Here is a 14,298-nt window from a genome sequence, read left to right as displayed (position 1 = left end):
TATCTTACTAAAAATGAAGTTAGAATAACAACCAATACCCCCCCCCAACAACAACGAAGAAATGAAGCTAGAGAGAAGCCACTTAGAATCTTTCATGTAACAAATCAAAGTGTGCTTTCTTCCATCAGCATGGATTCCCAAAAATGGGATAACAATATTCTACTTCTTATAGGAAGTGAAGAATTGTCTTCTCTAGCTTTTATTCCAACACAATAAATTTGAAAATACAGCTGGAATATGTGGTATCATTACGTGGGACTATTACTCACAGATGAAAATAAACCAACAGGCAAAATAAAGAGTTACTAACTTAAACCAGTGATATTCGAATAAAACGTTTTCGTTTATTTAAAGTTTGAGTTAGTAGTGATAAAACTGCCATCTACTGGATGTTCACTGAACTACAGGAACTAGGACTGCTATCAGTACATCCCAGTCATCAGGATAACAATTTTTAAACCTATTAAAAAAAATCTAGACACAAAACCTCTGTTAACTATTTTTTTGCTATAATTAAATTATTAACTGCAATACAGTATTCTGGACCTATAGCCACTTCTAAAACAGTCATCCTTCTTCTAAAATGACTTCAAAATCCTGAAATGAAACTGAAACTTCTACTTGTCGCCTGTAACTGTATACTCTTCATTATACTCTCACCTATAATTCCTATGCCATTGATATGCCTGCAAAGTAAGGCTGTTATGGTAACAATACCATTACAGCAGAATATATAAGTTGCACGTGCATACAACAGTAGGGACTGCACTTCACTTTTGTATAAACGTCAGGATCAACAAATACAAATACAAACATCAACATAGATGGTGCTATGTACAACTAAGAAATATGGCAAAACACTGTAATTCAGAGTTATCTGTTAGGCAAATATGATACCAGACAGTCTCATTTTAAAGAGTTCTCCATTTCAGGGTAGAAAACTTTAAAATCGTACCACCTCGTCAATGAACAGTTTACTGTTAAGGACCAAGAGTAGAGTATTCATGCCACAGCATTTCTCTCCTAATTCACCGCAGTGTTTTACAGTTTTACTCAACCCCGAAAGTCCCAGTTTCGCAGACATTAAGGCCCTACGAACACAGCCTACGACAATGAAAACCTGCCAACCTTCCCATAAAGGACAGGTTATTATTAACACCACCGTTCTCCGCGAAAGCGTGCCCAGGCCTGAAGAACCACTTTCACTTTTGCACTAGGTGGTAGCAGTGCCTGTGCGACAATCAGACCCGGATCGCTCTGGCCGCCTTCGCCTAGGACCCCGGTTCTGAGGTCGCCTGGAACGACCTCATGCCCCCGCAGCGACCAGGCTGCCTACAGATTCCCTGGAAATGGCCTAACTCTTGAGGGCAGCGCTAACAGAGACCTGAGGGCCTAGGCCGGGCCGGAAGCCAAGGCGAAGCCCGGGACGCCCTTGGAGGTTAATCCGCTGGATACGAAGGGCTGCGGGAAGCCGAGGGGTGGCAATGAGGTGGGGCGTGGGAGGACGGCGAGGTGACCTCTTCCGCTCGGCTTCCCAGACCCGAGCCGGGCCCTAAAGGGGCTCAGCGGGACCCTTCGCCCGTCCCACGAAGCCCCGCGGGAACCCGCTACTCACCGTGGGTCAGAAGCAGCGGCCGCAGGAGCCCCTACCAGCCTCACACAGGAAGGAAACGCCGCCTGGGAAAGAATCCTTCCGGCGCGAGTCGCGGCCCGCCCCCTCGCCCAGAGCATGCGCCGCCGCGGCCGAGGCCCTGGAGGGGGCGCGTTTCCGGGTTTCAGAAGTGGTGGGAGTTTTCGGCGGTGGCGAGGTCACGCACCAGGTGCTTAACCTGCTGTTTGCGGGCTTGAACCTGTGATTCAGCTGAGTCTCAGAGATGGAATTGGGGCAGGCGCTTGTCAGATAAAGTCCCAGCTCTACTCGCGGGCTCCCGTCGCAACCCTGACAAATCCTGGAGCCTTCTTGAGAGTGCAGAGACATGCTCTGTGTTCTCCGCAAAGAAGTTCTTCCCTGACTTCTGCTTGATCCTTACCTCAGCCCTTCACCCGCGCCCCCCCCCCCGCCCCCAACGCCGGGTGCAGACCCGCACGCTGCTGTTCTGTCCTTTAGCCAAAGCTCTGACTTGCATGGTCAACCCCTCACCATCTGTCTTTCAGTTTTTAGGGTGAGCTCACCCTCCTCCCCCTTGTCTGCGCCGACAAACACCTGGGGGTGGCGCCTGAAAATCTCTCTGCGAAAAGATTCTGCAGCCTACCCAGGCAGGCCTGGTAGTAGGGACAAAATAGGGCATCTGGTAACAGGTTTTGCATTTCGGTGACTTCCCTTTTTCTTGCACCTCTTCCCCTTTGCAGAATGAGAGACGTGGCGTCAGAGGTCCCCAGGGAGTAAATCTGAAAGCCGGCGCCTCCTGAACGCAGACTACCAGGGGGTGAGATGACATTAGACACTGTCCCCAGATATAAGAAGCATCACTTCCTTCAGATAGAGGTGGTGAGACTATGAGGTAGTGGGACAGTTCCTCTTACTACCCTCCTCTGGATGGCAGTTTGTGCCTCTCTGCTTCAGGCATCATCCTCCGTGGGTAAAATTTTGCAGCCTGATTGTTGAGTTTAGTGAATGCGACCCTTGTTACAAGCTTGTGATACTGTAGGGAGGATAATAGCTACAGTTTACTGAATGTCTACGAGGTGTCAGGCAGTATGCTTCTGTGTGCTTCACATCCATAACCTAGATTCCTCAAAAAGCCCAATCCTCTAAAAGAGCCATTATTTTCTTTTTATGATTTTTAGATGAGCAAATTTTAAAGCTTAGAGAGATAAACTTTTTTAAGTTTGTGCACCTAACAAGTGACAAAATTTCACTGGGACCTAGATCTGATTCATATCCTACACTTTACATCCTCTCTTTTAAATAGTAATTTAATACCAGTTAAATTTTAAAATCTAGGTGAAAGAGGTGAGACCATGAAATGACAAAATCTTGAGGATTTAAAGGGTAAGGATTGGGTGACAAGAATGAATGAATGTTTAAGAACTGTGATTGGATTTATTGACAAGAATCAGAGTGGAATCTAATCCTGTGACTCATCTTTTGCATCCATGCCTTTTTGTCTATATTTGTGTTTACAACCATAAAATAAATTCTAAAAAAAAAGCTGATATGAAGCTAGATTTGGGAGTGCTAGTCTGATTATTTAGAGAGGATAATAAAACTTGGAGAACAGAATGATTGTGAGACCAGGATAATATTTATGAGAAAACGCAAGCCATGTGTTCAGCAGTGGGATTATCCTCAATCTGAGTCATTGCTTGGGATGCTCATGGGAATATGCCTTGACAGAACTAAAAGGTAGAGGTTACTGAAGGAAAAAACTTTAGGTTTTGTGGCCCATGAGGAGAATCATACCCACTGGTAAGGAAAATGAGCTGAGGAATTCAAGATAGTAATGGATTTCCATCATACACTGAGTGAAACTGGGTCAGCTGAGAACCTCACCTGCCTTACTGGAAGGACCAGGGTAACTGACCTACCCAGTTTGTCTGACATTAAGGGGGTTTCCAGGACATAGGACTTTAAATGCTAATACAGAGAAAGTCTCAGGCAAGCTATAAAGAGTTGGTCACCCTACTAGGGACATCCTAAGTGAATTCTAGAATCAAGCAGAACTCTCAGTGTGGTTGTATCCAGACTCAACTCATCTGCGTAATACCTGGGGTATGATTGCATAGGAAAGGAAATTGTTGGATGAAGTAATCAAGACTAGCCATAAAGAGTCTACATGCCCCCATATAAATATTGCTGCTCATTCCTTTTCCAGTGCTTTGGCTATAAGCTGAATACCAACATCTATACTTTTTGGACCTAATTTTCATTTAGCAAATCCTTAGGAAGCCTCTATGTCTGAGCCCAAGACATCAAATACACTGCCTTCCCGTATACCATGCACATTCATTTCCAGCAATCACTAAATCAGCTAGATTCTTCCAGAATAGAGCTGAGTGAACATATGCTTTTCATCCCAGGATAGCTTTATATAATCCCTGGCAGCACAAAACACCATATTTGGCCCACAGTAGGGGCTCAATAAATAATTCATTATGTGTAATATTAATCAGGAAATTATAACAACAGATTTTTGGTAGACCTTCTGAGCCTTCCCTCTGTGATTGTCAGAATCAATATATTAAAAATAGTTACTATATTTACTGAAGAAAGTTTTTGTTTTTAATCTAATGCCTCTTAAGGCAGTTAATGGCAGTTCTCTCCTCAGGGAACTGAATTTTCCTTTGTTTCTGTTAGTTGGGTGGAGATGTGGTTAGTTTGTTCTGCAGCCAAGGTCAAGCATTGCACTGGACCCTTGAAGGGAAAGGGATTCCTTAGATTAGGAGCTGTAGAATTTCACTCTGTCACTATTCATTTGGACAACTTGGCAAAATGCGGGTTCCCAGGTCCCAGCCTTAAAGGCTCCCATTTAACTGCTCTAGGTTTTGGCCCAGGTATTTGCATTTTGAATAAGCATCTGAGATGATTTAGATATAGGTAATTTGGGACCACACTTTGACAAACTGTCCCCTAGTCAGTGATAATTTTAGATGTATTTTTGCAAAAATCTCTTCTGCCCCACTCCAAAAGCCTATCTAATTAGCCCAACCATTAAGCCAGCTGGGATACATCAAGAAATCAAGGCAAGGGGGCTTCCCTGGCGGCTCAGTGGTTAAGAATCTGCCTGCCAGTGCAGGGGACACAGATTCAATTCCTGGGTCGGGAAGATCCCACATGCTGCAGAGCAGTTAAGCCCGTGCGCCACAACTACTGAAGCCCACACGCCTAGAGCCCATGCTCCACAACAAGAGAAGCCACTGCAATGAGAAACCAGTGCACCACAATGAAGAGTAGCCACCACTCGCCACAACTAGAGAAAGCCTGTGCGTAGCAACAAAGACCCAACGCAGCCAAAAATAAAAGTAATTAATTAATTAATTAATAAAAAGAAATCAAGGCAAGGAAGCCTCATGGCAAGATTCAGGGTAAAATGTCATTGGAAGGAAAAAGAAATCTGAAGTCCTTGGATAAATAAACATGGTAAACCTGACCCTATTCATTGCCCATTAAAAATGATTCACTTGACAGTGATTTAGAAAGAGTAGAACTTCAACAAATAGATAAAATTATATGGCAGTAATTTCACTAGTATAAGAGTCACTTAGTAACCTTGGTTCTTTTAAAAATATTTCATTGGAAAAAAAAATTGTGATTATTATTTTGACGAGTTAAAAAATAGAATGGGTGGAGAAAGAAAACTAAGCAAGAATATGAAGCTGTATCTGAAGCCATGAAAGCACTGAGAAAGACTAAGATTTGATGCTTAATCTCCAGCAGAAAGAGTAAGATGGAATCAAGGCAAAAATAATGGAAAATTAAAATTTCAACAGATTGGAAGGAGTGGAGAGATGAATTGATAGCTTCATTCTATAAAAAGCATAAGAGCTAAAAGACTCAATAGCAAAGTTCAAAGAACATTGTAAATCTACTTTTCATGCTTTTATGTTTTTAAACTTTGCACATAATTTAAAATGAATGTATATAGAAATTTGTGTATATGTAATTTTCTCATATTATTAGGGTAGCACTAATCCACAATCTTACATTGCTTCATAATCCTTTTCCTCAAACACTACTGCCAATTGTACTTTTTTTACAGTTTATGTTACCAAGAAACATTTTCTAGAACTTAGATATTTATTTTAAATCTGCAATATTTTGTTGTTTAGCTTTAATACAGTACTGAAAATAGATTATTCAAGTGATACTATCTGTGGAAAGTCAGGATTGATTAAACCAGGAAATTGCTTGGGAAGATGTTTAATCTTACTATAATCTTGCATTAGCAAGAGTTTTAAGGCATAAATGAATGAGTAAGCTCCCTGGGATTTGTTTGGGCCCTTCCTAAATGCCCTTCCATTTGATTTTCTTTTAAGTGGGAGAAGAGATGGGGTGGGATTGGGTAAGAATATCAAAGATATGAATTCATCAACCAAAAAAGAAGAAACAGTAGTTGAAACATTAATTCTCAATTCCTGTAACAGCAGATTGATAGAGGAAGCATAAAACAAGACCAGATGCTGTGGTTTCCAGGATGCACTTGGCTTCCCATCCTTTATAACCTGGAGCATTTTTTGCTGTAAGTAGGTTATTTGCTTGCTCTCATTTACCTGATTCTAGGAAAATGCCCTTGAAAGTATTTGGAAAATAATACTTTTTGTTAAGCTTGTGGTTAACATTTTAAAAAGTTAAGATTGCATAAAACCTCCCCCACCCCCATTTCTCCATTAGCCAGAATAACTTGTAACCTTGAAGCATAAGTGAAACTAAAATGGAAAAGAAGAATTCAAGATCTTTTATTTTCTAAGGACTAAAATTTGTGTCCATAGCACTGGCATAGTACTTATGTCACAGAATTATAATTGGGGTTTAAGTTTCTGTATTCTTCTATCAGATGTGAACTTGAGAAGAGAGGATGCCTAGGACATAGGAGGGGCTTAACAAATGTTTTAATTAACTGATTCCCATCCCACCCCCCACAATCTGACATATTGAGTGGGGCTTTTCAGGCACCATTCTGATAGATTTACGGTGACCAGGGAGGGAAAAAGAGGGGAAAAAAGGCAAATGGTCCAAAGATAAGAACATATACAATCAAACCATTTTACTGACAATAATTATATTATTGTCCTGCCATGACAGGTCTGTTCCTGATGTGTCTACCAGAGACAGTCCCATCAAGGATCCATAGGGTTTAAGAACATGAACATTGCAGCCCAACAGACTTGGCTTTAGATATAAGACCTGTTATTTACTAGCTCTCTGACTTTGGGCACGTTAGTAAGCTCTCTAAGCCTCAAATTCCCCACCTTTAATATAGGGACAAAAGCAGTATGCACACCATGGAGTTGCACTGAGAATTAAACAAGACAGTGCATGGCAAGTGCTGAGCACTTATCAAGTGCTCGATAAACCTCAGATGTTATTTTCATTATACCATGAAGTGATGTTCCCTCATTTCCAGAATCTGTATGGACAGAGATTCCTTCATATTTCCTTAGTGTTTGCATGAGGACTTCACTTCTTAAGTTGTCAACCATGGCATCTTATCTGGAAATGTTTATCTTCTCTGACTTGTGAAGAGGCATGCCTTTGCCTCTTAGTTCTCTCATTCTCAGTTTTAATACACCCCTCTGGGTGAGTCTTACTGATTAGTATTCTATAAACCATTAGTGATAGTTATATAAAACCTATAAGATTCCATCCTTGTGACCTCCCCTCCCCCCAGACAAATAAGTTTAAAATATTGATCAATCCATGAAAATGACTCTGGATATTTCTCAGTTCACTGAAGACTATTATTAATATTAACTGTCACTCCTATAGGTCTAACAGCCATTTATTGAGCTTACAATTCTCGCTTTCATGGAGTTCAAAAGACTCAAACATCTTGTGAAAATGCAAGTCTTCCTGGGAGCTATTTATTGATTTTTTTAAGCTAGAGGTTTAACCTATCTTTCATCTCCATTCATTATTTGTTTTGGGAAAACTTCCTTACCTAGATTGCTGAGTGACTTTTGCACAGAAGAAAGAAATTAGTTCAATGGATGAAAGTGAGATGCTGAATTAGATTTGAGATTTTAGAGGTCAGTGCTTTGCATGTCTTCTCATTTCTTTGCAAACTACAACCTTTTTATTACCCTTGAGGACTATCATAACATCAGAGCTTCTATTCTTCATATAAAATTTCATTCATTTGAGCATAACATGTTTTAAAGAAAATGTTTACTATATGCAACTCATGGAAATCCTCCTAAAATTGAGGGAGTTTTACTGAGCAAAAGAAATGATATAACCTGTTTAGAGACTGAGTGCATGGCTTCCAAAGGCAAAGGCAAGAGGAAAACTTGCTAATTTTAGATGTTTAGGGATGAGACCAGACCTTGTTTCCTCTTAAAGAGGCCCAGCAGCAGTGCACTAGCTAATGTTACATTTGCCCACCCCCACTGTTTATTGCCAGTGTTTCTAGAGCCAGAAAAACAAAACAGTGGGGTAAAGGGGAAAAAAAGCACATTCTACATGTAACTTGAGTGCAGGAAACAAATCAAGTATACTAAGTTGGCAGTGCTCAAAGTCCCATTCAACTTCAAAATAGTACACTTGATAGAGTTTCACTAACCTTTCTCCTTTCTAGCCTGCTGCATATTAAATTCAAATACCAGAACTATTCTGAGAGCTCTGAATGCCCACACAAGGCCTAGAGCCAGAGGCATGCCCCACACCCATTTCTTTATATTTTCTGAGTTCCCAAGTAAACAAGAGATCAGAAAAAGGGACAGTAAAGGAAAGGAGGCAGAGGTTGACTCCCCAACAGTCTTTTCTTCCCCTTTGTTGTTTTGCAAAAAGCCAAAGAGATGCTAATGATTCTTTAACCAGCTGAAAGCAGCATTAGAATTCTGTCTAGATATTCTTGAACCTCTGCCTGGGCAGTGTTCCACCCTCCACACGCCAATCCATCCGTCATTCAATCCTACTTATGCTAGATAAACTGGCTTGCCATAGTTTATTATCATGTAGTTCTCACAGACCAGTATTCAAGGAGCCTCCTCTGACCACTTTCTTGGGACTCTTGCAAGTAAGCAGAGAAACAGTTTAAGGGAATAGTGAAAACCCATGAAATACAGTGATGTTTTGGGGGGTTTGGGGATGGGGGAGGGGGGAGTGTATAATCATATGCCTTCAGTTGAGAGAATCATAAGGATTTCCAGCACATGAACACACATTCAAAGCCCAAAACCAGAAGACAGCTGACAACTCTTTGCAGAGGGACAACATTTCTTCCTCATTCCGTAGGAAGGTGGGGGTCTATGACACTCCATGTTAATGGTCATCCCCAAATTCTGTTTCTGTGCCCAACACAGTAAAGCATTTCCAAGTACAGAGTGTCAGGTGAACAGCAAACAGCCTCTGTCAGAATAGTTTGAAGCATGCAAGATGTAGATGATTGAGTACGGTACTTGAGAAATTCTAAATTATGACAGTCCTCAGAGATAGCTCTGTGACCTGTCTCATGTTAGGTAGCTTTTCTGGGTTTCCACCTCTGAAACTGAAATAGTTCTGCCAACTTCATAATTCTGCGATTCTGTGATTCTTTTGTTCTGACCTTAATGTGGCAGAACTTTTGTTTAAATTTTGTCCCCCTTTGGAATCCAACAAATGAATGCTAAATTTGAACTCTAGGTTTCAGTGTATACTTTAACGTATTAATCAGTTATAACAATTTCTAAGAGGACTTGTGTAGTTATCCCTTGTCAGCTACCATTTTGCCAGTTATAGTTTTGTCACAATGTGGTGACATATTTAGGCATATTCGTATGCCTAAATCTTACAATCTATGATCTTACAATCTTACAGTCTTAGGCATATTTGTATGCCTAAATCTTACAATCTGTGGTCTCTATGTATGTGTGGATGGTTGAGTTTAGTTCCTTGAAACCAAAGAACTTAATTACATTTATCCCTACCCTCATCTACACTCCTACCCCAATCTGATGGTCAGATGGTGAAGAGAGAGGAGGTCTGCTGTTCTCCATCCTCTCTACACATGATGAGTGGAGAATAACAGTAGGAGGCTAGGCCTGGAAAAACCATGACCTTCTTTTCTGGAAAGACCAGATGGTTACTAAGAATGTTGCCAAGCTTGCAAAAATGATACCAGTGAGAAAGCAAATACAAGAAGGCATTAAATATCAATAAGGGCTATATCAAGAACTTTAAAAAAGAAGTGTGGGTAATATAAACTCCATCATCCACAGAAGATCATGGCTTTCAGAATAGGAACTCGTGAACAACTGAGGGAAAAGATTCTTTTCTGCTTTATAACAAACTTTATTGTTTTATTCTCTTGAAAATTCCCTATCCTTGAACTTGCCAGCAAAGGTTTTATCTACATGGCACTTCTCTGGAATGTAACCATCACCACCCCCAGTTGGTGAGAAATCACTATAACAAATACTGAAAACACTCACATAGATTCTCATGAATCATGTTTTAATTGAGAGCTAGCCAAAGAGGAAGAGTGGAGAGGTAAGGACATAGATTTATCTCTACTTGGGTGTCCATTTGTACTTTTATTAAGAGAAAAAAACATTTTCCTCTTTTTTAAATAAAATTTCATCCTCTAGGAAGTAAATTCAGGAGTAAGAAGCTCCACACCTGTTTTGCATAGTCCAATTTATTGTTAATTTCATTGTCTGTTGACATACTGGGAGGTATGTTAATTTGGAACACATCTCTCCCACAGAAGTAGCAAACCAACATTAACGCAAGTGAGATGCATCTTTTACCTTGAAAAAGACACCTACTCCAGTGTTATACAAATAGTTAGGGAAGGTCTAGATATATATATCTAAAAAGATATAATTTCTAGGTATCACACTCTTTCAGGATTGAAAGGAATATTAAAGTCATTGCATCTTCAACCAACGGCAGTGTGGAAACTGTAGAAAGAATGTGTGCTATGGAATTAGAGGACCTGGATGGAATCAGAGCTTTGCGACTTAGTAGCTGTGTGTTTGGGGTAATTTATTTAACCTCTCTGAGCCTTAGTTTTCTCACCTATAAAATGGAGATAGTGGCTACATTGTAGAGTTGGTGAAAGGATTGAAGATAATGTATGTAAAGGACCTGGGACAGACATAATAAGCATTTAGTAAATGGTCGTGGTGGTTGTGATCATAAATGTCCCACCAACTGGTCATTAAGCTTATTTGAACATTCCCGGTGGCATGGAATTCACCAACTGTTCAGGTAGCCCATCTCATGTTTGGAGAGCTCTTCAGTATTAGTTCTTCCTTTTACTGAGCCTAAGTCTTCTCCCCTAGGATTTTTATCTGTGGTTCTCATTCTTGCCAGTGGGGCTGCACAGATTAAGTGTGTAAATCAATTAAGCATGTAATCTAGAATGGAATATATACTTTAAGAGTGGCATAATCAGTGTGGATACTAGAGATTTATCAACACAATTTAGGATCAAACTAGTTTCCTTTTTCTGAAACCCACCCTTTTAATACCTATTGAATTTTCTATTAATTAAAGCCTGTTTGTCTTTTACACTAGAGCTGTAGTCAAAGCTTGAGTCCTGCATGCTGTACCTGTCACAGTTTTGAGGGAGAGACTCAAGGGCAGAACCTTACAATTAAATCTTTATCATATTAATTAATAAGCTGGTAAAATTCCACTTGAGTTATACAAATATAATTTGAATATTTAATTATATATAATGTGGCATACCTGTAAGGTCATATAGCTATAAATGAACAAGAACATAAGTGTACTTTAACAAACATCCATGTGGTATTTAATATGTGCCAGGCACCGTTGTAAGTGCTTTTCTTATATTAACTCATTTAATTCTCAGTCATAATAACCCTATGTGGTAACTATTATTATCTTCAGATAAGGAAACTGAGGCACAGAGAGATTAAGTAACTTATCCAGGTCAAATAGTTAGTAAGTAGCAGAGTTAGAATTCGAACCAGCATGTTTAGTTCCAGAGCCTGTATTCATACTCATGATGTTTCCAAATTTGTCAAAATTTAGAAAAATTCTGTTACGTGGACTGTTAGGGCTCCTTAAAAGCAAGAAAAACATGATGAATTAATGCTGCTGGATTTACAGCCTAATTTATAAAAGCATTATTAGGGAAAACCTTTTGAGTGCTGTGGATTCAATTTACAAGAATACAGAATGTTGAATGGAAGTAATATGTAGCTCCATTCTAGGGTTCTAATGGTTCATTTTATATTTCAGCTATATAATTGAGAAGGAATTGATGAATGCCTCTGGATTTTTATCTTCTCATGTATTCTTTTTCTTTTTTATAATAAACTTATTTATTTATTTATTTATTTATTTATTGGCTGTGTTGGGTCTTCGTTGCTGCACGTGGGCTTTCTCTAGTTGCGGCGAGTGGGGACTACTCTTTGTTGTGGTGTGCGGGCTTCTCAATGCTGTGGCCTCTCTTGTTGCAGAGCACGGGCTATAGGCATATGGGCTCAATAGTTGTGGCTCACGGGCTCCAGAGCGCAGGCTCAATAGTTGTGGCGCACGGGCTTAGTTGCTGTGCGGCATGTGGTATCTTCCTGGGGCAGGGATTGAACCCGTGTCCCCTGCATTCGCAGGCGGGTTCTTACCCACTGCTCCACCTAGGAAGTCCCTATAGTTTTATTTTTAAATTAACATACCGTAAAGTTGATTGTGTGTGCATCCCTGCATGTGTGTACAGTTCTATGAATATAATACAATAGATTCATATAACAACCTCCACAATCAAGATGTATTTAACAGTTCTATTATCCTAAGAAACTCCCTTGCATTACCTGTTTGTAGTTACCTCCTCAACCCTTGGCAACCATGGATCTAATCTCCATCACTGTAGTTTTTTCTATATGAGAATGTCATATATAAATGAAATCCTACAATATGTACCTTTTTGAGACTGGCTTCTTTTACTTAGCATGCCTTTGAGACTCAACTGAAATTTGCATATGTCAACAGTTTATTCATTTTCCTTGCTGAGTAATATTCCATTGTAGAGATGTACCACAGCTTGTCCAGTCATTTGTTGAAGGACATTCAAGTTTTTTCCAGTTTTTGGTAATTGTGAATAAAACTGCTGTAAACATTTGTGTGTAGGTTTTTGTGTGAACAGAAGTTTTTATTTCCTTAAAGTAAATACCCAGGAATGGGATTGCTAGGTCACATGACAAGAGTATTTTGAACTTTATGAGAGACTGCCAAACTGTTTCCCCAATGGCTGTACCATTTTGCACTTCCATGAGAATGTGTGAGCATACCATTTGTTTTGTATCCTCACCAGAACTTGTTATTATGAGTATTTTTTATTTTAGGTTTTCTGATAGGTATCTCATTATGGTTTTAATTGACATTTCCCTAGTGATTGATGATATTAATATCTTTTTTAACAGCTTATTTGCCTTTTGTTTATCCACTTTGGTGAAATGTCTGTTCAAGTCTTTTGCTCATTTTAAAATTGGGGTTGTTTGTTTTCTTACTGTTGAATTTTGAGAATTCTTTATATATTCTAGATATAAGGCCTTTGTCAGTATGTGATTTGCAAATATTTTCTTCTAGTCTGTAGCTAATCTTTTCATTCTTTTACCAGTGTCTTTTATGAAGTTTTAAATTCTGAGTAAGTCCAGCTTATCAATTTGTTTTTTCTTTTATGGATCATGTTTTTGGTGTCATGTGTAAGCACTCTTTGCTTAACCCCAGGTTATGAAGATTTTCTCTAAAGATTTCTTCTAAAAGTTCTATAGTTTTATATTTTACATTTATATCTATGTTATATTTTGAGTTAATATTTGTACAAAGTGTGAGGTTAAGGTTGAGGTTTATTTTTAAGTATGTGAATGCCCAACTGATCCAAAATCATTTGTTGCAAAGACAATCCTTTGGGCCTTTGTCAAAAGTCAGTTGGCCATATCTGCATGCATCTGTTTCTGGGCTGTCTATTCCACTGATCTAAGTGACTGTCTCTTCACCAATACCACACTGTCTTAGTTAATCTAGCTTTAAGTACAACTAAAAAATCTGGTAATGTGATTTCTCCAACTTTATTTTTTTCTTCAAACTTATTTGACTATTTGAGTGCCTTTGAATTTCTATATTAATTTTAGAATCCCCTTGCCTATGTCTCGAAAAATTCTGCTGGGATGGTTAATGAAATTGAGTTAAATCTATACATCAAATTGGGGAGTTGAGTCTTTCTGTCCCTCAACTTGATATGTCTTTCCATTTATTTAGGTCTTCTTTTGACTTCTTTCATTTATGTTTTATAGTTTTCAGCATATAGGTATTGTTCTGTCAATATTTTGTTAAGTTTATTCCTGGGTATTTCAGTATTTTTGGAGCTATTGTAAATGGTATTATTTTTAAAATATCAGTTTCAATTGTTCATTGCTGGTATACAGATATAAAATTATTATTGTGTTTTTAACTTATGTCCTGTGACCTTACTTAACACAGTTCTAGGAGTTTTTTGGGTTTTATTGTTTTTTTGGTCACTTCTTTTGTTTTCAATCATGTCTTCTGCAAATAGGAACATTTTAATTTCTTCCTTTTCAATCTGTATGCCTTTATCTCTTATTCTTGCTTTATCATACTGGTTAAGAATTCTAGTATAATGTCAAATAACAACAGTGAGAGAGGACATCCTTGCTTTGTACCTGATCTTA

General features: G+C 39.0%; 1 protein-coding gene and 1 long non-coding RNA gene across 3 annotated transcripts in view; one reads left to right on the top strand and one right to left on the bottom strand.

Annotated features, from left to right (window-relative positions):
* Window positions 1–1,731, bottom strand: part of ATAD1 (ATPase family AAA domain containing 1) — a 55,093-nt gene extending 53,362 nt beyond the window's left edge. The window contains exon 1 of one of the 2 annotated variants that reach the window (XM_057737472.1): window positions 1,616–1,731. In XM_057737472.1, coding sequence (XP_057593455.1) covers window positions 1,616–1,731 — 116 coding nt within the window. The remainder of the gene's footprint in view (window positions 1–1,615) is intronic. The other variant, XM_057737473.1, reaches the window with a different exon arrangement.
* The window catches only part of LOC130854545 (uncharacterized), a 35,631-nt gene continuing 23,044 nt past the window's right edge, over window positions 1,712–14,298 (top strand). Inside the window, exons 1-2 of the long non-coding RNA XR_009054038.1 lie at window positions 1,712–1,820; window positions 2,350–2,426. This is a non-coding gene — a long non-coding RNA (uncharacterized LOC130854545). The remainder of the gene's footprint in view (window positions 1,821–2,349; window positions 2,427–14,298) is intronic.

This window comes from Hippopotamus amphibius, chromosome 5, assembly GCF_030028045.1.
Source record: "Hippopotamus amphibius kiboko isolate mHipAmp2 chromosome 5, mHipAmp2.hap2, whole genome shotgun sequence".
NCBI classification, from domain to species: Eukaryota; Metazoa; Chordata; class Mammalia; order Artiodactyla; family Hippopotamidae; genus Hippopotamus; species Hippopotamus amphibius.
The sequence above is the reverse complement of the archived record's forward strand: the minus strand, read 5'-3'. Positions and strand labels throughout refer to the sequence as shown.